The 23,683-nt window shown below is 42.4% G+C and overlaps 1 protein-coding gene across 4 annotated transcripts in view; it reads left to right on the top strand.

Annotated features, from left to right (window-relative positions):
* The window catches only part of LOC139397182 (activin receptor type-1C-like), a 28,002-nt gene extending 13,389 nt beyond the window's left edge, over positions 1-14,613 (top strand). For 2 of the 4 annotated variants that reach the window (XM_071144055.1, XM_071144069.1), the window contains exons 3-10: positions 4,537-4,788; positions 5,341-5,571; positions 5,745-5,912; positions 6,632-6,788; positions 7,378-7,502; positions 12,268-12,398; positions 13,844-13,973; positions 14,218-14,613. In XM_071144055.1, the coding sequence (XP_071000156.1) occupies positions 4,537-4,788; positions 5,341-5,571; positions 5,745-5,912; positions 6,632-6,788; positions 7,378-7,502; positions 12,268-12,398; positions 13,844-13,969 (1,190 nt within the window). In that variant the 3' untranslated portion in view covers positions 13,970-13,973; positions 14,218-14,613. Of the gene's footprint in view, positions 1-4,536; positions 4,789-5,340; positions 5,572-5,744; positions 5,913-6,631; positions 6,789-7,377; positions 7,503-12,267; positions 12,399-13,843; positions 13,974-14,214 lie in introns of all 4 variants that reach the window. The other 2 variants (XM_071144063.1, XM_071144076.1) reach the window with 2 other exon arrangements.
* Positions 14,614-23,683: the final 9,070 nt, after the last annotated feature.

Here is a 23,683-nt window from a genome sequence, read left to right as displayed (position 1 = left end):
CTTTAAAAAAAAAGTATACCAGTCAGTATCTGGTGCGACCATCATTTGCCTCGTGCAGCGCGACACATCTCCTTCCCATAGAGTTGATCAGGCTGTTGCTTGTGGCCTGTGGAATGTTGTCCCACTCCTCTTCAATGGCTGTGCAAAGTTGCTGGATATTGGCGGGAACTGGAACACACTGTCGTACGCAACGATCCACAGCATCACAAACTGGCGCAATGGGTGACATTTCTGGTGAGTATGTAGGCCATGGAAGAACTGGGACATTTTCAGCTTCCAGGAATTGTGTACAGATCCTTGCGACATTATCATGCTGAAACATGAGGTGATGGCAGCGGATGAATGGCAGGACAATGGGCCTCAGGATCTCGTCACGGTATCTCTGTGCATTCAAATTGCCATCGATAAAATGCAATTGTTCGTTGTCCGTAGCTTATACTTCCCCATGCCATAGCCCCACCGTCACCGTGGAGCACTCTGTTCACAATGTTGACATCAGTAAACCGCTCACCCACACAACGCCATACATGTGGTCTACGGTTGTGAGGCCAAATTCTCTAAAACGATGTTGGAAGCAGTTTATGGTAAAGAAATTAACGTTCAATTCTCTGGCAATAGCTCTTGTGGACTTTCCTGCAGTCAGCATGCCAATTGCGCGCTCCCTCAACCTGAGACATCTGTGGCATTGTGTTATGTGACAACTGCACATTTTAAGGTGCCATTTTATTGTCCCCAGCAGAAGGTACACCTGTGTAATGCTCATGATGTTTAATTAGCTTCTTGATATGCCGCACCTGTCAGGTGGATGGATTATATTGGCAATGGAGAAATGCTCACCAACAGGGATGGAAACAACTTTGTGCACAACATTTGAGAGAAATAAGCTTCTTGTGCATATGGAATATTTCTGGATTTGGTTTATTTCAGCTCATGAAGCATTTTACATGTTGCGTTTTTATATTTTTGCTCTGTGTATTTTATGGAGGCTTTCCGGACTCCATTGATGAAAGGTAAAATATTTTGAATGAGTAGAATAAACAGAAGGATCTCTTCCATATACTTATAATACATGTTTTGTCCAGTATATTTCATCAGCCTTCAAGTCACAGTTGATCTTGGCTTTGAAATCAGTTAACAAAAAAGTTTTAAACAATAAATAAATAAATAAATAAAATGTAAAAAATGATATTTCAAAAGTTTGGGGTCACTTAGAAATGTCCTTGTTTTTGAAAGAAAATCACATTTTTGGTCCATTAAAATAACATCAAATGGATCAGAAATACAGTGCAGACATTGTTAATGTTGTAAATGACTATTGTAGCTGGAAATGGCTGATTTTTAATGGAATATCTACATGGGCGTACAGAGGCCCATTATCAGCAACCATCACTCCTATGTTCCAATGGCACGTTGTTAGCTAATCCAAGTTGATCATTTTAAAAGGCTAAATGATCATTAGAAAACCCTTTTGCAATTGTGCTTTCACAGCTGAAAACTGTTGTGCTGATTTAAAAAGAAATAAAACTGTCCTTCTTTTAGACTAATTGAGTATCTGGAGCATCAGCATTTGTGGGTTCGATTACAGGCTCAAACTGACCAGAAACAAAGACCTCTCTTCTAAAACTCGTCACTCTATTTTTGTTCTGAGTAATGAAGGCTATTCCATGTGAGAAATTGCCAAGAAACTGAAGATCTCGTACAACGCTGTGTACTACTCTCTTCACAGAACACCGCAAACTGGCTCTAACCAGAATAGAATGAGTGGGAGGCCCCGGTGCAAAACTTAGCAAGAGGACAAGTACATTAGTGTCTAGTTTGAGAAACAGATGCCTCACAAGTCCTGAACTGGCAGCTTCATTAAATAGTACCTGCAACACACCAGTCTCAACGCCACAACAGTGAAGAGTCGACGCCGGGACGCTGGACTTCTAGGCAGAGTTGCAAAGATAAAGCCATATCTCAGACTGGCCAATAAAAAGAAAAGATTAAGATGGGCAAAAAAACAGACACTGAACAGAAGAATTCTGCCTAGAAGGCCAGCATCCCGGAGTCGCAAGTACATTCGTGTCTAGTTTGAGGAACAGATGCCTCACAAGTCCTCAACTGGCAGCTTCGTTAAATAGACTCTGAGTTCGAGCCCGGGCTCTGTCGCAGCCGGCCGTGACCAGGAGGTCCATGGGGCGACGCACAATTGGCATAGCGTCGTCCGGGTTAGGGAGGGCTTGGCCGGTAGGGATATCCTTGTCTCATCGCGCACTAGCGACTCCTGTGGCGGGCTGGGCGCAGTGCACGCTGACCAAGTCGCTAGGAGCACGGTGTTTCCTCCGACACATTGGTGCAGCTGGCTTCCAGGTTGGATGCGCGCTGTGTTAAAGAAGCAGTGCGGCTTGGTTGGGTTGTGTTTCGGAGGACGCATGACTCTCGACCTTCGTCTCTCCCGAGCCCGTACGGGAGTTGTAGCGATGAGACAAGACAGTAACTACTAATAATTGGATACCACGAAATTGGGGAGAAAAAAAGGGTAAAAAAAATTGTACCCGCAAAACACCAGTCTCAACGCCACAACAGTGAAGAGGCCAGCAACTCCGAGATGCTGGCCTTCTAGGCAGAGTTCCTCTGTCCAGTGTCTGTTCTTTTGCCCACCTTTAATCTTTTCTTTTTATTGGCCAAGTCTGAGATATGGCTTTTTCTTTGCCACTCTGCCTAGAAGGCCCGCATCCTGGTGTTGCTTTTCTTTCAAAAACAAGGATATTTCTAAGTTACCTCAAACTTTTGAACCGTAGTGTGTGTGTGTATATATAACGCTGACGTCAATGGATCACGTGAAAACAAGCTCATTTAGATATGTTTTATGGATCTTATTGTAACCGGTTAGAGCACATGACTGAAAGTTCAAAGGGTAGATGAGATCACTTTAGCCCACTACAGTTGTAATGTTTGAAATCTACAATAAAATGGCTCTGTGCATGTAAAATACTGAATCTGCCTAGTGCATAGAAATTTAATATATGATCTAGCTCCTATGGGTACGTTAGCAATGGCTGCCTGTCCACCCATTATGCCCATCAATGTTTTGAATGGGGAAGCCTGTTCTATAGACTCTATTTCTTGTCATAATGACTGTTCTTTGTTTCAAACCGGGGACGTTGATTTCCAGAAATTTGCCTATTCTTAAGAACACGTTGTTTCATACCGTCGTGAAGATATTGAGATTTGGATACAAATATTTGAATATGTCAAAAAATGATGAATGATTGCTGTCCGAACACATGCCACTACTGACATTAGACACAGATAAGTGGCCTATTCAAAGCATATGGGGAAGTAGATATGTCCCAAGTGCATCCAAACTGATATGCATGTTGAAAAACATTCAATCTTTTCACCAGTAGGGCAATGGAGGTTAGAGACGGACCCCCCCCCCCACCCTGTTGTTTTGCTTCGTTGAGTGACTTGCTTTGCTCTACTTGGACGTGTGGTAGAAAGGCTTTTAGGTCAAAGGGAAAGAAGACATGTTATGAAACAGTTGACTCGGGTTGTCGTGTCCATGTCTGAATCTGTGTACAGTTCTCACCCTGTCAATGTTGCAAGACGTCTTACTAGACGAGGACACTCGAAGACTATTGCTGTAATTGGGGATAAGACCATCTGGTCAAAATAACATGACGCCACTTAAGCTCTAGAGTGCACTTTCTGTTTTGTTGATATTAAGGCTATTCCAACTTTGAAAAGTAACTGCTTTAGTACTTTTTTAGTATTAGTATTTCCATGGTAATTCCAGGACATTTGCATCAATGTCATTCAGTCAGTGCTTGTTAATTTCCCCAAAATAGCGACACAAAGTTAGGCTCACTGGATATGTCTGGCAGTACAGTCAGAGCCATGTCATATGTTGAGTGATTCATAGTCTAGATACGTATCTCCAAGATGCATTTTGCAGTCGGTGCATGACTCCATGGAATTTGTATTATTGGTAAAACAAGCTGAACGTATAAAACCTATGCCCAGTAAAACCCTGAATAGCAGAATAGCAGAATAGCACCCAGGCCAGTTTCGGTCTGACTAAATGATCATGGAGTAAATGATACTGGCAACCCCATTGGGATCTGGTCAAAGGTAGGGCACTACCTTTGGTTGTCATTTGGGACACAACCATATTCATAACATCGTTAGGTGCTGGTGAACAGAATGGGGCCTTTGTTTTTGGTGAGATTTCTTCAGCTTCATATTTTGACCACAAGCTGGTACAGTATGTTACTTACTACATGACGTAATGGGTTAATGAATACAGTTGAAAATGACCACTAGAGGGCATAGAGATCATGAGAAGTATTAGCCTATGTATTATTTGAGTTCAGGAAGTATATATATATTTTTTTAAATCCCTAAACATTCTCCATCCACGTTTAAAAAAAAATCTTATATCACAAATGTGTGGGCCATTGCACATTTAATCTACTGACCTTCTTGTTACTGAATGAGGTCCTCTGTTTTTGAATACATAGTATGGTGTGTATGCTTCTGTGTGTTGTGTAGGCTATGTTGAGAGGCCTTCGGAGGAGCCCGGCTGGGGCAGGCTGGAGCTGGCTGCGGTCATCCTGGTTCCCTCTGCCCTGCTGTGTGTGAGCATCCTGCTGGGGGTGTGTGTGGTGCAGGGCCAGCGCTGTGCCAACAACAGGGCCCACAAGAATGACGTGGAGGAGCCCCTGGACGACCAGAGTCTCATGCCCCCCGACAAGTGTATTAAAGATCTCATCTATGACATGAGCACGTCCGGCTCAGGCTCCGGTAAGAGAGAGTCTACAAATGCATTTACAGTCATAGAAATAGAATCACAGGAATGGACATCCCTTTTCAAGGCAATGGGTCTGTAATGGTGATTCCATTTAGGCGCACACCAGAGGAGAGCAGGCTAATGGCACTCTGATAGATAGACCTCATGGTTAGTGTAGCGAATCAATCTGAGGTTTTAATATTGAACACCATTTTATTTGCTTGATATGGCCACAATGGACAGGAAGTGAGAGAAACAAGTCGAGTTCAGAGAGATGATGTTCCTGGCAGATCAGTTGTAACTCCTGACGGCTCCCGAGTGGCGCAGCGTTTTAAGGCACTGCATCTCAGGGCTAGAGGCGTTACTACAGACCCTGGTTCAATTCCAGGCTGTATCACAACCGGCCGTGATTGGGAGTCCCATAGGGCGGCGCACAATTGGCCCAGTGCCATCCGGGGTAGGCTGTCATTGTAAACACGAATTTGTTCTTAACTGACTTGCCTAGTTAAATAAAGGTAAAAACTAAATAAAACCCTGATTAAACTGATTTAGTTTATGTTTCACAGGGCTGCCGCTGCTGGTACAGCGGACAATAGCTCGGACCATCGTGCTGCAGGAGACCATTGGGAAGGGCCGCTTCGGGGAGGTGTGGCGAGGGAGGTGGCGAGGGGAGGACGTGGCAGTGAAGATCTTCTCATCCCGAGACGAGAGGTCCTGGTTCAGAGAGGCAGAGATCTACCAGACCATCATGCTCCGACACGAGAGCATCCTGGGATTCATCGCAGCCGATAACAAAGGTACTTATTGACACATTTGGGCAAATGGCACCCTGGTCCTCATTAAGTGCACTACTTTTGACCAGGGTCATCTCTATTGTTTTGACCATGTGAGACCAACGTTCTCAATAGGACTGTACGCATACACTGACTCCAGGTGTATGACCATGCCCTTTGCTGTTTTTGCATTGCAGATAACGGCTCTTGGACCCAGCTGTGGCTGGTGTCAGAGTACCACGAGCACGGCTCTCTGTTCGACTACCTGAACAGGTACACAGTGTCTGTGGACGGCATGATCGTCCTGGCCTTGTCCATCACCAGCGGTCTGGCACACCTCCACATGGAGATCATTGGCACTCAGGGTGAGGGACTGGCACCGCAATCCTCTCTGCCTAGATCGGGCACTACAGCTCCCAGGTCCTAGCCACAGCTCCACAGATATATATATTTGCCCTCGGCTATTTTTTTGCAGTATAGTAGACTCCAATTCAGTAACAATTGCAGACCTGTGTATCTGTCAGTCTAGTGTTACAATGATGCCATTCCTGCTATAGATTATCTATTTAACATCCCACAGGATTCACATGTATTTATTTACCAACGGTCAGAAGATTACTCACTGTGACTAGGTGAGGGCCTCCTACTGTACAGAGCACGAATAGCAGAAAATCCTCTTTCGTGGAGCATCTTGTTATTCTTAGCTACTATCCCAAGCACACTTCTTGGTGTTGCTAGTTACTTGCTGTAGTGACCTTGTCACATTCATAACCAAAGCCCTACTTCAATAGTTACAATATGACACCTATGGTATTTTCTTCTGAATGGGTTGTCTTTGTGTCAGATGTGTACACAGTACTACTGTTAATCTATTGTGAGCACCAGACTTCTGTTTAGCAAGTTATTGAAGTGACATGACGTATAACTGTATTGTAATGTGTTATTATCTATTATTAATCTATTATTCCTAGCCCTGGACATCTATTTTGCAAGGGCCATACAACAGGGACAGCAAACCCCATGTGTCACGTTAGCAAGTTGAAATGACATGTAACATAACTCTGATTTGGGATCTGTCTTACAGGGAAACCTGCCATTGCCCACAGAGACATCAAGTCTAAGAATATCCTGGTGAAGAAGAATGGGACAGCCGTCATAGCAGACCTGGGATTGGCTGTGAAACACGACTCCAGCACCAACACCATCGACATACCGTCGAATCACAGAGTAGGAACAAAGAGGTAACGCTTTTACCTGAGAGAAGGGCATGGGCATGTTTATTGGCCACTTTAATCTACTTATTCAATTATTAGTATTTTATCTTTATGTCCTTTTAGAGAGATGGAGGGAGAAATATTGGGCTGGTGATCAGGAAGGTCTCACATTGGCTTTGTGTATGTCCCAAATGCCACAGCTCTGGTCTAAAGTAGTGCACTAGAGAATAGGGTGCCATTTGGTACACACGACAAGTCTTTACCTCACATCACTCGCCCTCGTTTCGTTTAGGAAATTGACAGCGATCCCCTTCCACGTGCTCTCTCCATCATTCAGAGCTCCTTTTTTTTATTTTTTATTTTTTTATTTTTTTAGGGTCACCATATGCTTTGCTTGTAAACTGTTAGCAGAATGAATGGACCACAGCTCACATGGAGCCCTGTATCTATAATAATAAACTGGCCTTGCGTATCTCTGTGTGCCTGCTGCCTGTCTGCGTATCTCTGCCAGGACATTGAGTCTTCTTACTCGAACGGACATATGCGTCATTGTTGACTCTCTCACCCTAAAACCCAGTTAATTAGGAGTTAACAAGTGTATCCTCCCTCCCGGCAGGTACATGGCACCAGAACTGCTGGATGACACGATCAATATGAGCAGCTTTGAGTCATTCAAGCGGGCCGATATCTACTCCCTGGGCCTGGTGTTCTGGGAACTGGCACGGAGGTGTTCCGTCAGGGGTAAGTTTATTTATTTATATATATATATATATTTATTTATTTATTTATATATTTATTTATATTTAAAAAAAGAAGAAGCAAACTGAAGCAAATAAAATGGAAATCCCCAGACTGTGCAACGAATACACTAGAAATGACACTATTTAAAGCTGAAGCTAATATTCTATTCCCTGTATAGTACACTACTTTTGACCAGGGAACCTCTATGTAGGGAATAGGGTGTCATTTGGGACACAGGTCAAGTCGTTTAACTGTTGGTACAAAAGCAACCTTAAGCAAATGGAATGGAAGTGTCCAGTCTGTGCAGGTAATGCACTGGAATAAATTACACTGGAGCAGTGACTGATGCAGTTATTGATTTATTTGGGTAGATGACTCGAATGACTTTATTCAGTGATTTGTCACTTTTATAAATATTAAAGGTACAGCACAAGTAAAAAATGCCTTTTTGAATGACCAAAAACGTCACCCGTAATATTTTTACACTATTAAAATGTTCAGAATTGAATCAAGTTGTACCTTTTTTCTCTCATCTCTAACTATCAGGAAGCCTGAAAGAACAGGCAGAGTGGTCAGGGAGTTTATATTCATGAGCGCACCTTGACTGACAGCTTTTTAAAATACCCTTGTGGTCATTGCCAGGTAACAAGGTCATTCTGAGCCTATTTTATCAGGTAAGTTGACTGAGAACAAATGATAATTTACAGCAACAACCTGAGGAATAGTTACAGGGGAGAGGAGTGAAAGATACAATTGTAAGCTGGGGATGATTAGGTGACCATATAAGGGACAGTTTGGGAATTTAGCCAGGACACCAGGGTTAACACCCCTATTCTTACAATTAAGTGTCATGGGATCTTTAATGACCTCAGAGTCAGGACACCCGTTTAACGTCCCATCCGAAAGACAGCACCCTACACAGGGCAGTGTTCCCAATCACTACCCTGGGGCATTGGGATATTTTATTTTAGACCAGAGGAAAGAGTGCCTCCTACTGGCCCTCCAATACCACTTCCAACAGCATCTGGTCTCCCATCCAGGGACTGACCAGGACCAACCCTGCTTAGCTTCAGAAACAAGCCAGCAGTGGGATGCAGGGTGGTATGCTGCTGACCAGGACCAACCCTGCTTAGCTTCAGAAACAAGCCAGCAGTGGGATGCAGGGTGGTATGCTGCTGACCAGGACCAACCCTGCTTAGCTTCAGAAACAAGCCAGCAGTGGGAAGCAGGGTGGTATGCTGCTGACCAGGACCAACCCTGCTTAGCTTCAGAAACAAGCCAGCAGTGGGATGCAGGGTGGTATGCTGCTGACCAGGAACAACCCTGCTTAGCTTCAGAAACAAGCCAGCAGTGGGATGCAGGGTGGTATGCTGCTGACCAGGAACAACCCTGCTTAGCTTCAGAAACAAGCCAGCAGTGGGATGCAGGGTGGTATGCTGCTGACCAGGACCAACCCTGCTTAGCTTCAGAAACAAGCCAGCAGTGGGATGCAGGGTGGTATGCTGCTGACCAGGACCAACCCTGCTTAGCTTCAGAAACAAGCCAGCAGTGGGAAGCAGGGTGGTATGCTGCTGACCAGGACCAACCCTGCTTAGCTTCAGAAACAAGCCAGCAGTGGGATGCAGGGTGGTATGCTGCTGACCAGGAACAACCCTGCTTAGCTTCAGAAACAAGCCAGCAGTGGGATGCAGGGTGGTATGCTGCTGACCAGGACCAACCCTGCTTAGCTTCAGAAACAAGCCAGCAGTGGGATGCAGGGTGGTATGCTGCTGACCAGGACCAACCCTGCTTAGCTTCAGAAACAAGCCAGCAGTGGGATGCAGGGTGGTATGCTGCTGGCATGGGTTGTTATCAATAAAACGTCATGATATGGTGCAGAGTGTTCGATTTGGCTGCCGGGGGGCAAGGAGACCACCAGCTCTGCTAAAACCAATGACAACTACGTGCCATTTTCAAGGGATTGTTAAATGTTAGAACTATTTGTTTTTATAATCATCACCTCTTGAAGAGTATTGTCAGAATTTCACATTTCAGATTATTCCACATTTATCTCTCTCATCAGAGTTATACAGCATGTAACTGCATACTTTTCATGATCAGTAAACATCAATTGATCCTCGTCCTGTTGAAGTTGTCAGTAGGACTACTGTCCTCACCACCGTATAAGCAAAGCAAATATAGTCTAGCCATCTAAACTCAGCAAAAAAATAAATGTCCCTTTTTCAGGACCCTGTCTTTCAAAGATAGTTGGATTTTTACAAATTAACTTCACCGATCTTCATTGTAAAGGGTTTAAACACTGTTTCCCATGCTGGTTCAATGAACCATGAACAATTAATGAACATGCACCTGTGGAACGGTTGTTAAGACACTAACAGCTGACAGACGGTAGGCAATTAATGTCACAGTTATGAAAACATAGAGGCCTTTCTACTGACTTTGAAAAACACCAAAAGAAAGATGCCCAGGGTCCCTGCTCATCTGTGTGAACATGCTGCAAGGAGGCATGAGGACTGCAGATGTGGCCAGGGAAATAAATTGCAATGTCCGTACTGTGAGACGCCTAAGACAGGGAGACAGGACGGACAGCTGATTGTCCTCAGTGTCAGACCACGTGTAACAACATCTACACAGGATCGGTACATCTGAACATCACACCTGCGGGACCGGTACAGGATGGCAACAACTGCCCGAGTTACACCAGGAACGCACAATCCATCAGTGCTCAGACTGTCCGCAATAGGCTGAGAAAGGCTCCCTGTTGTAAGGCAGGTCCTCACCAGACATCACTGGCAACAACATCACCTATGAGCACAAACCCACCGTCGCTGGACCAGACAGGACTGGCAAAAAGTGCTCTTCACTGACAAGTCGCGGTTTTGTCTCACCAGGGGTGATGGCACCTCATGGTGCCATATATTTTGTTTAGTGCACCAGTCCCTCCTGCAGCAAAGCACCCCCACAACATGATGTTGCCACCCCCATGCTTCACTGTTGGGATGGTGTTCTTCGGCTTGCAAGCATCTCCCTTTTTCCTCCAAACATAACAATGGTCATTATGGCCATACAGTTCTATTTTTGTTTCATCAGACCAGAGGACATTTGTCCAAAAAGTACGATCTTTGTCCCCATGTGCAGTTGCAAACTGTAGTCTGGCTTTTTTTTAATGTCAGTTTTGGAGCAGTGGCTTCTTCCTTGCTGAGCAGCCTTTCAGGTTATGTCGATATAGGACTCGTTTTACTGTGGACATAGATACTTTTGTACCTGTTTGCTCCAGCATCTTCAAAGGGGCCTTTACTGCTGTTCTGGGATTGGTTTGCTCTTTTCACACCGAAGTACATTCATCTCTAGGAGACAGAACGCATCTCCTTCCTGAGCGGTATGACAGCTGCGTGGTCCCATGGTTTTTATACTTGCATAATATTGTTTGTACAGATGAACGTGGTACCTTCTGGCATTTGGAAATTGCTCCCAAGGATGAACCAGACTTGTGGAGGTCTACAAGTTTTTTTTTTCCTGAGGTCTTTGCTGATTTCTTTTGATTTTACCATGATGTCAAGCAAAGAAGCACTGAGTTTGAAGGTAGGCCTTGAAATACATCCACAGGTACACCTCCAATTGACTCAAATGATGCCAATTAGCCTATCAGAAGCTTCTAAAGCCATGACATAATTTTCGGGAATTTTCCAAGCTGTTTAAAGGCACAGTCAACTTAGTGTATGTAACTTCTGACCCACTGGAATTGTGATACAGTGAATTATAAGTGACATAATTTGTAAACAATTGTTGGAAAAAATACTTGTCATGCACAAAGTAGATGTTCTAACTGACTTGCCAAAACTATAGTTTGTTAAGAAGACATTTGTGGAGTGGTTGAAAACTAGTATTAATGACTTCAACCTAAGTGTATGTAAACTTTTGACTTCAACTCTATACTGAGATCATGTGACACTTAGATTACACACAGGTGTACTTTACTTAACTAATTATGTGACTTCTGAAGGTAATTGGTAATTTTTTAGGGGCTTCATAGCAAAGGGGGTGAATACATATGCCAGCACCTCTTTTACATTTTTTTAAACAAGTAATTTTTTTCATTTCACTTCACCAATTTGGACTATTTTGTCTGTCCATTACATGAAATCCAAATAAAAATCCATTTAAATTACAGGTTGTAACGCAACAAAAACGGCAAGGGGGATGAATACTTTTGCAAGGCACTGTGTAGGCACCCGGCCGCCCTACAGTGTGCAGGACCCCATTGACTTGTACAATTTATAACACTCATCTCCCGTCCGAATGCTTGAAAAAGTAAAGTAAGGCTTTAGGATATGCAACTAACAACAGGGATTGATGCAGAGGGGGGGTCCATGTGCCCCACTTTGATCAAGTGGGCTTCAGTCACCCACTTGGCTTCAGTCATTCCCAAGATTGAAGCGGGACACAAATCCAGCTATGGCCTCCTCCTTATGTACCAGCTACAGTCATTTTTTCATACTTGGATCAACCTACTATGAACTGTCTTCATCCAAATATCATCAAATTTGATTTTAAAAAACTATGTGATTTTCACTGTTGGGGACCTTTTTTAATGAATCACCGATCTTGAATAAACAACATGTTTAATATTGCCGTGGAACTCATGGAGGTACATTTGTGCCGTGGAACTCATGGAGGTACATTTGTGCCGTGGAACTCATGGAGGTACATTTGTGCCGCGGAACTGATGATAAAATGTTTCTTTTTTAAAAAATTTTCCCCAAAGGACTTCAAGAAGATTTTCAGTTGCCTTACTATGACATGGTGCCTTCAGATCCCTCTGTGGAGGACATGAGAAAGATTGTCTGTGACCAGAAACTGAGACCTAACATTCCCAACCAGTGGCAGAGCTGCGAGGTGAGATACGATTCTGACTGTAACAGGGTCGCTGAATTCCGGTTCATTTCCCCAAAATGTCCAGGTTTTTCTAGTTGGAGGATTCTTGGAATCAGCAGTAAATCTTATGAATACTCCAACTGGGGAGCCTGGGAATTTAGGTGACGCTACCTGAATTTTACAACCCTAGACTGGAATGTTTTATTATTTTTTTGTGTTTTACCACTGCAGTAAATACTGTATGTTGACTTGGCTGGCATTTAGAATTTTGAATTGAACTGCTGTTTGTGAAAAGGTTTTTACTTGCGATGACTGTGATATGGGGTTGTTACCTACAGTGCCTTCGGAAAGTATTCAGACCCCTTGACGTTTTCCACATTTTTCTATAGCCTGAATTTTAAAAGGATTTAATTGAGATGTTTTGTCACTGGCCTGCAGACAATACCTCATAATGTCAAAGTGTAATTATGTTTTTCCAAATGTTTACAAATGAAAAGCTGAAATATCTTGAGTCAATAAGTATTCAACCCCTTTTGTGATGGCAAGCCTAAGTAAGTTCAGGAGTAAACATTTGCTTAACAAGTCACATAATACTTTGCATGGACTCACTCTGTGTGCAATAAGTGTTTAACATGGTTTTTGAATGACTACCTCATCTCTGCACCCAACACAGAAAATGATCAGTAAGGTCCCTAATTCTATATTTAAGGACTGGGGAGTTTTTCAGGATAAAAAAGAAACAGAATGGAGCTAAGCACAGGCAAAATCCTAGAGGAAAACCTGGTTCAGTCTGCTTTTCACCAGACATTGGGAGGTGAATTTACCTTTCAGCGGTACAATAACCTAAACAACAAGGGAAAACCTACACTGGAGTTGCTTACCAAGAAGACAGTGAATGTTACTGAATGACTGAGTTACAGTTTTGACTTAAATCTATTTAAAAAATATATGGCAAGACCTGAAATTGGTTGTCTAGCAATGATCAACAACCAATTTGACAGAGCTTGAATAATTTTGAAAAGAATAGTGGTCAAATGTTGCACAATCCAGGTGTGGAAACTCTTAGACTTACCCAGAAAGACTCATAGCTGTAATCGCTGCCAAAGGTGCTTCTACAAAGTATTGGCTCAGGGGTGTGAGTCCTTACGTAAATTAGATATTTCTGTATTTTCAATATATTAGCACATTTTTTCCAAAATCACGTTTTCACTTTGTCATTAGGGCGTATTGTGTGTAGATTGGTGAGAACAAAAAAGATTTCATAAATTTTTAATTCGCGCTGTAACACAACAAAATAAGAATAAGTCAGTGGGTATGAATACTTTCGGAAGGCATTGCACCTTAGTTGAATGCACTTACTGTAAGTCGCTCTGGATAAGAGTGTGTGTTAAATTACCGTAAAAGTCTGGTCAGACCATGTACAATCTGGGCCTGTTCATTGATAAAAATCCCTCTTGATTCGTTAGGCACTGCGGGTGATAGGCAAGCTGATGCGAGAGTGCTGGTACGCCAATGCTGCAGCTCGCCTCACCGCACTGAGGGTCAAGAAGACCGTCTCTCAGGTGACTGTACTCAAGGACATCAAAGATTAGCTTGGTAAGCTAGCCCACTGGCTGCTGCCGCCCCCCCCCCCCTCCCGTCCAATGTACTGTTATTAGTCGGGAGCAAAGCATCCTCTGGACCACACTGAAACACTCAACTGGGTGTTATTCATTAGAAACCAAACAGAATAAAACAGACCGGAGCGGGGAGGGGTCTACCTGAATTTGTCAAATAAGAAACTGAAATATTATATATATATTTTTTGCTATGTTGTGCACTAATGAATACGACTCAGCAGTGTGCATTCTCAGCTTGTGATGCCAAAGGAGCCTACTGCTGCTACCCAGCAGGGGACACTCCTGTCCTGCCCTGCAGTGTGTGACTGGAACTGCATCACCCAATCAAGAAAGAACAGGAAATGAAACTGTGACCTTTTTAGATGACAATGGATGATTTATAATGTACAGATTTTGTCTCTGCTACCTCAGATGTTTTTAAGTGCCCAAAGCTTGAAGTTGCACATTGAATGCTTCATGCCATATAATAGTGTATGTACTGTAGTGCTAGGCAACATGCAAAAATGATTGTAAATGTTACTGAGTAATGCACTCACTGCTATGCCTGATTAGTAAAGGACACCCAAGGTATACATCCATAAAGATAACTGCTACTTGGGTGCTGCCCCCATCCCCGCCCTATTCTATTTCGTATCCATATACAGTGCCTTGCGAAAGTATTCGGCCCCCTTGAACTTTGCGACCTTTTGCCACATTTCAGGCTTCAAACATAAAGATATAAAACTGTATTTTTTTGTGAAGAATCAACAACAAGTGGGACACAATCATGAAGTGGAACGACATTTATTGGATATTTCAAACTTTTTTAACAAATCAAAAACGGAAAAATTGGCCATGCAAAATTATTCAGCCCCCTTAAGTTAATACTTTGTAGCGCCACCTTTTGCTGCGATTACAGGTGTAAGCCGCTTGGGGTATGTCTCTATCAGTTTTGCACATCGAGAGACTGAAATTTTTTCCCATTCCTCCTTGCAAAACAGCTCGAGCTCAGTGAGGTTGGATGGAGAGCATTTGTGAACAGCAGTTTTCAGTTCTTTCCACAGATTCTCGATTGGATTCAGGTCTGGACTTTGACTTGGCCATTCTAACACCTGGATATGTTTATTTTTGAACCATTCCATTGTAGATTTTGCTTTATGTTTTGGATCATTGTCTTGTTGGAAGACAAATCTCCGTCCCAGTCTCAGGTCTTTCGCAGACTCCATCAGGTTTTCTTCCAGAATGGTCCTGTATTTGGCTCCATCCATCTTCCCATCAATTTTAACCATCTTCCCTGTCCCTGCTGAAGAAAAGCAGGCCCAAACCATGATGCTGCCACCACCATGTTTGACAGTGGGGATGGTGTGTTCAGCTGTGTTGCTTTTACGCCAAACATAACGTTTTGCATTGTTGCCAAAAAGTTCAATTTTGGTTTCATCTGACCAGAGCACATTTTTCCACATGTTTGGTGTGTCTCCCAGGTGGCTTGTGGCAAACTTTAAACAACACTTTTTATGGATATCTTTAAGAAATGGCTTTCTTCTTGCCACTTTTCCATAAAGGCCAGATTTGTGCAATATACGACTGATTGTTGTCCTATGGACAGAGTCTCCCACCTCAGCTGTAGATCTCTGCAGTTCATCCAGAGTGATCATGGGCCTCTTGGCTGCATCTCTGATCAGTCTTCTCCTTGTATGAGCTGAAAGTTTAGAGGGACGGCCAGGTCTTGGTAGATTTGCAGTGGTCTGATACTCCTTCCATTTCAATATTATCGCTTGCACAGTGTTCCTTGGGATGTTTAAAGCTTGGGAAATCTTTTTGTATCCAAATCCGGCTTTAAACTTCTTCACAACAGTATCTCGGACCTGCCTGGTGTGTTCCTTGTTCTTCGTGATGCTCTCTGCGCTTTTAACGGACCTCTGAGACTATCACAGTGCAGGTGCATTTATACGGAGACTTGATTACACACAGGTGGATTGTATTTATCATCATTAGTCATTTAGTTCAACATTGGATCATTCAGAGATCCTCACTGAACTTCTGGAGAGAGTTTGCTGCACTGAAAGTAAAGGGGCTGAATAATTTTGCACGCCCAATTTTTCAGTTTTTGATTTGTTAAAAAAGTTTGAAATATCCAATAAATGTCGTTCCACTTCATGATTGTGTCCCACTTGTTGTCCCACTTGACTGGAACTGCATCACCCAATCAAGAAAGAACAGGAAATGAAACTGTGACCTTTTTAGATGACAATGGATGATTTATAATGTACAGATTTTGTCTCTCCTACCTCAGATGTTTTTAAGTGCCCAAAGCTTGAAGTTGCACATTGAATGCTTCATGCCATATAATAGTGTATGTACTGTAGTGCTAGGCAACATGCAAAAATGATTGTAAATGTTACTGAGTAATGCACTCACTGCTATGCCTGATTAGTAAAGGACACCCAAGGTATACATCCATAAAGATAACTGCTACTTGGGTGCTGCCCCCATCCCCGCCCTATTCTATTTCGTATCCATATACAGTGCCTTGCGAAAGTATTCGGCCCCCTTGAACTTTGCGACCTTTTGCCACATTTCAGGCTTCAAACATAAAGATATAAAACTGTATTTTTTTGTGAAGAATCAACAACAAGTGGGACACAATCATGAAGTGGAACGACATTTATTGGATATTTCAAACTTTTTTAACAAATCAAAAACGGAAAAATTGGCCATGCAAAATTATTCAGCCCCCTTAAGTTAATACTTTGTAGCGCCACCTTTTGCTGCGATTACAGGTGTAAGCCGCTTGGGGTATGTCTCTATCAGTTTTGCACATCGAGAGACTGAAATTTTTTCCCATTCCTCCTTGCAAAACAGCTCGAGCTCAGTGAGGTTGGATGGAGAGCATTTGTGAACAGCAGTTTTCAGTTCTTTCCACAGATTCTCGATTGGATTCAGGTCTGGACTTTGACTTGGCCATTCTAACACCTGGATATGTTTATTTTTGAACCATTCCATTGTAGATTTTGCTTTATGTTTTGGATCATTGTCTTGTTGGAAGACAAATCTCCGTCCCAGTCTCAGGTCTTTCGCAGACTCCATCAGGTTTTCTTCCAGAATGGTCCTGTATTTGGCTCCATCCATCTTCCCATCAATTTTAACCATCTTCCCTGTCCCTGCTGAAGAAAAGCAGGCCCAAACCATGATGCTGCCACCACCATGTTTGACAGTGGGGATGGTGTGTTCAGCTGTGTTGCTTTTACGCCAAACATAACGTTTTGCATTGTTGCCAAAAAGTTCAATTTTGGTTTCATCTGACCAGAGCACATTTTTCCACATGTTTGGTGTGTCTCCCAGGTGGCTTGTGGCAAACTTTAAACAACACTTTTTATGGATATCTTTAAGAAATGGCTTTCTTCTTGCCACTTTTCCATAAAGGCCAGATTTGTGCAATATACGACTGATTGTTGTCCTATGGACAGAGTCTCCCACCTCAGCTGTAGATCTCTGCAGTTCATCCAGAGTGATCATGGGCCTCTTGGCTGCATCTCTGATCAGTCTTCTCCTTGTATGAGCTGAAAGTTTAGAGGGACGGCCAGGTCTTGGTAGATTTGCAGTGGTCTGATACTCCTTCCATTTCAATATTATCGCTTGCACAGTGTTCCTTGGGATGTTTAAAGCTTGGGAAATCTTTTTGTATCCAAATCCGGCTTTAAACTTCTTCACAACAGTATCTCGGACCTGCCTGGTGTGTTCCTTGTTCTTCGTGATGCTCTCTGCGCTTTTAACGGACCTCTGAGACTATCACAGTGCAGGTGCATTTATACGGAGACTTGATTACACACAGGTGGATTGTATTTATCATCATTAGTCATTTAGTTCAACATTGGATCATTCAGAGATCCTCACTGAACTTCTGGAGAGAGTTTGCTGCACTGAAAGTAAAGGGGCTGAATAATTTTGCACGCCCAATTTTTCAGTTTTTGATTTGTTAAAAAAGTTTGAAATATCCAATAAATGTCGTTCCACTTCATGATTGTGTCCCACTTGTTGTTGATTCTTCACAAAAAAATACAGTTTTATATCTTTATGTTTGAAGCCTGAAATGTGGCAAAAGGTCGCAAAGTTCAAAGGGGCCGAATACTTTCGCAAGGCACTGTATATCGTTGTATATGACTTGAAAAATAATGCCTATATCAACTATACTCTGTATTTAAGGAAAACAAAGTCTAAGATGTTGTATAACACAATATATTATTGTTAAAGGGGCAATCTGCAGTTCTAACAACAACAATGACAAAGTGGACACCCACTGCTATTTTGGTTAACAGCTGAGGGATGGGGGCTGGAGAAATGTAAGCTATAGATGCAAGGACTGACCATCCACAATATCAACATTATAGTATTAACCCTATAATTAGGAACTAGAATACTAATAGTTGAAATAAGTATAGTGATTTAATAGGATCTCTGGTTTTAACCATGCTTTGAGGATATACAGTATTTGTGTACAATGGAACTGTTTACAAACAATGGCGTAAAACAAGTTTATATTTTGGTTTTCGATGTGCTACGACAGTTTTACTCAGCTCGTTTACAAGTTATATTCTTTAAGAATCAATAATGTCATAAAAGTGAAAAAAACGGATGTCGCTATTGCAGATTGCCCCTTTAAACACATCCAAACGCACATGTACTTTGCCTAACAATCACATCTTCTCTGTGAAGCACAACTTTTGTTATATTACAGAAGAGAGAAGTTTTAGAAAAAAACATTTCAATATATTTAATATATAGATAGAATTATGGAAATACTTTTATTCCATATAAATATTGTTATATCCAAAGCCTTTAATTGAATGCTACAAAATGTAGGGACACTATGAAATGCCAATGTGAAAATATATACATATATTATTTTTTTTAAAATAAAGTACAAAATGTACTACATTGTTGGTATAATGTACACAAAGCAGTACACCCTTTACCCAATATAATATGCAAACACAAAAAAATGACCAAATTGTTCACCAAATATTTTTGTTTGTCTACTAAAGAGGGATTTTTCAGTGAGCCGAGTTTGAACAGTGGCCGTGTTCAGACTGCTTATGTGAACACTAATGCCATTGTCAGACTTGGCTTGTAATCTCTTGCCATAACAGGTTTAGGAACGGGGACATAAGCTAAATCTGCTGTGGGTGTCTCCTGTACACAACGTGGCAGGCCTGGTGCTCTGTTTGTGTAGGCCTGCAGCAAGTTCAATCAGAGGTATACGACATGTATATCGCACAGACATTTTGCCAACGTATGTTTGGAAATTTGCAAATGTATTGCCTGTAGTGTCATTTTGCTTAAACAAAGCCTGCGATTTGAGATGGTTTAAGATGGGTGCTGTTTAGAAAAATACACTTGGCTTTTAATGACTTATGTAGATTTGTTCTTGTCTACTTTAATATTGTTTGCTTATGCAAATCAGGGCTCTATTGAGTTTGGGTCGCTAAAGTTCAGAGTTTACAGCGTGATTGAAATCTAAAGGCAATGTTCCCGCGTTAGCGAAGACTGCGTTCACGGTAAACGCTGCATATGTCAGCTCAATCGGAAATGACCTTCTGATCTCACAACCTGGAACGCTTCGGCGATACAGATTGAATAGAGCCCTAAACTGTTTAACATCTTTGTAGTTCATGCAAGTTAGCATCTGTCTGGGGGGTCAATGTACAGTAGCATGGGCAATGTATCATGGGCAATGTAGCATCTGCAGTTGCTTCATAGGTGTACAAAGTGACACGCTTGCTGCTCTGTTGCCCATATAGCTGTATCATTAAGTCAATGTTACAATTATGTTTTGTACGTAAAAACAATGACCGTTTCACTTTTAATATGTGTAATTATTTCCCCAAAATTGTAACAAAATATATATTGACATTGCAGTATTTAGTGCTCTGCCTGTATCCTGTGGACAAGCAAGCTAATGTTAATTGTCTAATTGGAAATTAAGCTGTGCTTTGGTTGTCATGGCCTACAGTCGAGTCAGTTTCCCTGAGGAAACTCAAGAGGAAACTGGACGTCAAGAGGACGTGTGGAATTGTTTTGCTTCTACAGACCATCTGTCGTTCTGAAGAAAGGAGACTCATTCTGTCATTTCTGGTCGAATATCTGTTGAAAGTTGTGTATGACACAATTTCGAAGTGTTGCCTACTCTGGGACTGTGGTATTCGTTTTCTAAAGAAGGTTTTGCGTTGAGAAATGTCATCCTCCAATGAATTTGCTTAATTCTTTCTGTTGACAAGAGCAACTATTTTGTGTTGTGAATTCAGATATGGGTCTCTTATGTCAATATGTCTTTCAGTCTTACACTATTTATTAAAAATATGTGACAACGGTGAGTCAATAAACTACATTTAATTGAAAATGACATTTTTGAATGTTTTTTTGAATTTTTGAAAATGACGGCTAACTTGACAATTACAGCAGATGTGTCCGTTTTAAATGGGGGAAGTAAGCCTTGTCACCTTGGCTGTTAGCAGCACTACTCAGATGAATCAGCCACTCCCGAATGTGCTTCGGTTTAACCATATTCTCTGTTCAATTCTACAGCACTGTGACCGGGAACATGGACAATCATAACTTCACAGATGTGGCTTTGTGGGATGCATTTCTGAAACCAGGCTTGTTCCCCCCCCCCCCCCCCCCCCCCCCCTCCAATGGTGACGTAGAAGTATTCAAGGCCTGACAGTATAAATTAAAGTAGTTTATGTTCTGCAGAGCTGAGGGTAAACTGTCATTAAACCACTTACAGTACCCGTACTTTACAAACTCCCCTGCTCTTTCCTCAGTGAATTTCCAACTAGGCAAGGCCTATCTGAACAACTGACTGTAAACTTCCTACATTCACACAATTGGTCAATTAATATCCCAGCTCCTTAAAGCTGAACAGCACAGTGTAACATTTGAAACATTAGTGAGGACTGTTTTTGTCTTGATGAAATATTGCAATATGTTAAACGTGACAACCATCAGAATTGCATTTCTAGTTGAGCCATTGTGTTCCAAATGCCACCCTATTCCCTACACATTTCACAACTTGACCAGAGCCCTAAAGTGCATTCAGAAAGTATTCAGACCCCTTTTCCACATTTTGTTACGTTACAGCCTTATTCTAAAATGGATTCAATAAAAATGTTTCCTCATCAATCTGCACATAATATCCCATAATGACAAAGTAAAAACAGGTTTTTAGATTTAAAAATAATAATTTATTAAAAATATAAAAATTATACCTTTTAATTACATAAGAATTCAGACCCTTTGCTATGAGACTTGACAGTTAGCTCAGGTGCATCCTGTTTCCATTGGTCATCCTTGAAATGTTTCTACTTATTGATTTGGAGTCCACCTGTGATAAATTCAATTGATTGGACATGATTTGGAAAGGCACACACCTGTCTATATAAGGTCCCACAGTTGACAGTGCATGCCAGAGCAAAAACCAAGCCATGAGTTCAAAGAAGTTGTCCGTAGAGCTCCGAGACAGGATTGTGTTGAGGCACAGATATGGGGAAGGGTACCAAAACATTTCTGCAGCATTGAAGGTCCCCAAGAACACAGTGTCCTCCATCATTCTTAAATGGAAGTAGTTTGGAGCCACCTAGATTCTTTCTTGAATTCTTCAGAGCAATCGGTGGAGAAGGGCCTTGGTCAGGGGAGGTGACCAAGAGCCCGATGGTCACTCTGACAGAGCTTCAAAGTTCCTCTGTGGAGATGGGAGAACATTCCAGAAAGACAACCATATCTGCAGCCCTCCACCAATCAGGCCTTTATGGTAGAGTGGCCAGATGGAAGCCACTCCTCAGTAAAAGGCACATGACAGCCTGCTTGGAGTTTGCTAAAAGGCAACTAAAGGACTCTCAGACCATGAGAAACAAGTTTCTCTGGTCTGATGAAACCAACATTGAACTCTTTGGCCTGAACGCCAAGCATCACGTCTGGAAGAACCCGGGCACCATCCCTACGGTGAAGCATGGTGGTGGCAGCATCATGCTGTGGGAATGTTTTTCAGCGGCAGGGACTGGGAGACTAGTCAGGATCGAGGGGAAAAGATGAACAGAGCAATATACAGAGAGATCCTTGATGAAAACTTGCTCCAGAGCTCTCAGGACCTGACTGGGGCAAAGGTTCTTCTTCCAACAGGACATCAAATCAAATTAATTTATATAGCCCTTCGTACATCAGCTGATATCTCAAAGTGCTGTACAGAAACCCAGCCTAAAACCCCAAACAGCAAGCAATGCAGGTGTAGAAGCACGGTGGCTAGGAAAAACTCCCTAGAAAGGCCAAAACCTAGGAAGAAACCTAGAGAGGAACCAGGCTATGTGGGGTGGCCAGTCCTCTTCTGGCTGTGCCAGGTGGAGATTATAACAGAACATGGTCAAGATGTTCAAATGTTCATAAATGACCAGCATGGTCGAATAATAATAAAGCAGAACAGTTGAAACTGGAGCAGCAGCACAGTCAGGTGGACTGGGGACAGCAAGGAGTCATCATGTCAGGTATTCCTGGGGCATGGTCCTAGGGCTCAGGTCCTCCGAGAGAGAGAAAGAAAGAGAGAATTAGAGAGAGCATATGTGGGATGGCAACGACCCTAAGCACACAGCCAAGACAACACAGAAGTGGCTTCGGGACAAGTCTTTGAATGTCCTTGAGTGGCCCAGCCAGAGCCCTCACTTGACCCGATCGAACATCTCTGGAGAGACATGAAAATAGCTGTGCAGCGACACTCCCCATCCAACTGGACAAAGCTTGAGAGGATTTGCAGAGAAGAATGGGAGAAACTCTCCAAATACAGGTGTGCCAAACTTGTTGCGTCGTTCCCAAGAAGACTTGAGGCTGTAATCGCTGCCAAAGGTGCTTCAACAAAGTACAGAGTAAAGATCCTGAATACTTATGTAAATATGATATTTCTGTGTTTTTTTTGTATACATTTTGCACAATTTTGGAGGCTTGTGTGTAGATTCATGAGTAAAATGTTTTATTTAATCCATTTTAGAATAAGGTTGTAACGTAACAAAATGTGGAAAAGGTCAAGGGGTCTGAATACATTCCGAATGCCACTGTATAGCGAATAGTGTGTCATTTGGTGCGCATTCCTTGTCTGTACACAGTGTTACAGTGGAGGGGAAAGACTACTGGCCTGACAGTCCCGTGGAAGCTTGGTAGCTGGCTCTGCCATGGGTCACACAGGTTCAATGGGCCAGAGAGGATTAGAGTGAGGCAACACTGCCGTTAACTATTCTGTTTCGTGAGGGCTGGTCCCAAATGGCAACCTATAGGGCTCTGGTCAAAAGTGGTGCACTATATAAGGAATACAGTGCCATTTGGGACAGTGTCACCAAGACAGGCTTTAGGTGTGGGACATTCTGATGTTTCTATTTGACCAATTTGAATTGGTTTTGTATCCCAAACACATCATACATTTTGGTGTATATGAATGAATGCAAAAGGAAAGGTACTGTATAATCATCTAATACATATTGTTCTTTATCTTGGAAAATTAATTAGGAAAATAGTAGTTTTTTTTATATGTCCTGTGAGAGTCTTCTGTAGCACATCCAACTTTGTTTTTATTCGTGATTTCCTCTTTGATCAAACCACCTCTGGCGGCTTCTAGCCATTGACCCATGCCGTGTGTTTGTAAAGCAAGTCTCTAGCCCCGAGCGAAAGCCT

This window comes from Oncorhynchus clarkii, chromosome 3 (assembly GCF_045791955.1).
Source record: "Oncorhynchus clarkii lewisi isolate Uvic-CL-2024 chromosome 3, UVic_Ocla_1.0, whole genome shotgun sequence".
In the NCBI taxonomy this organism is placed as follows: domain Eukaryota; kingdom Metazoa; phylum Chordata; class Actinopteri; order Salmoniformes; family Salmonidae; genus Oncorhynchus; species Oncorhynchus clarkii.
Note: the sequence above shows the minus strand (reverse complement) of the source record. Positions and strands in the feature narration are given on the sequence as shown.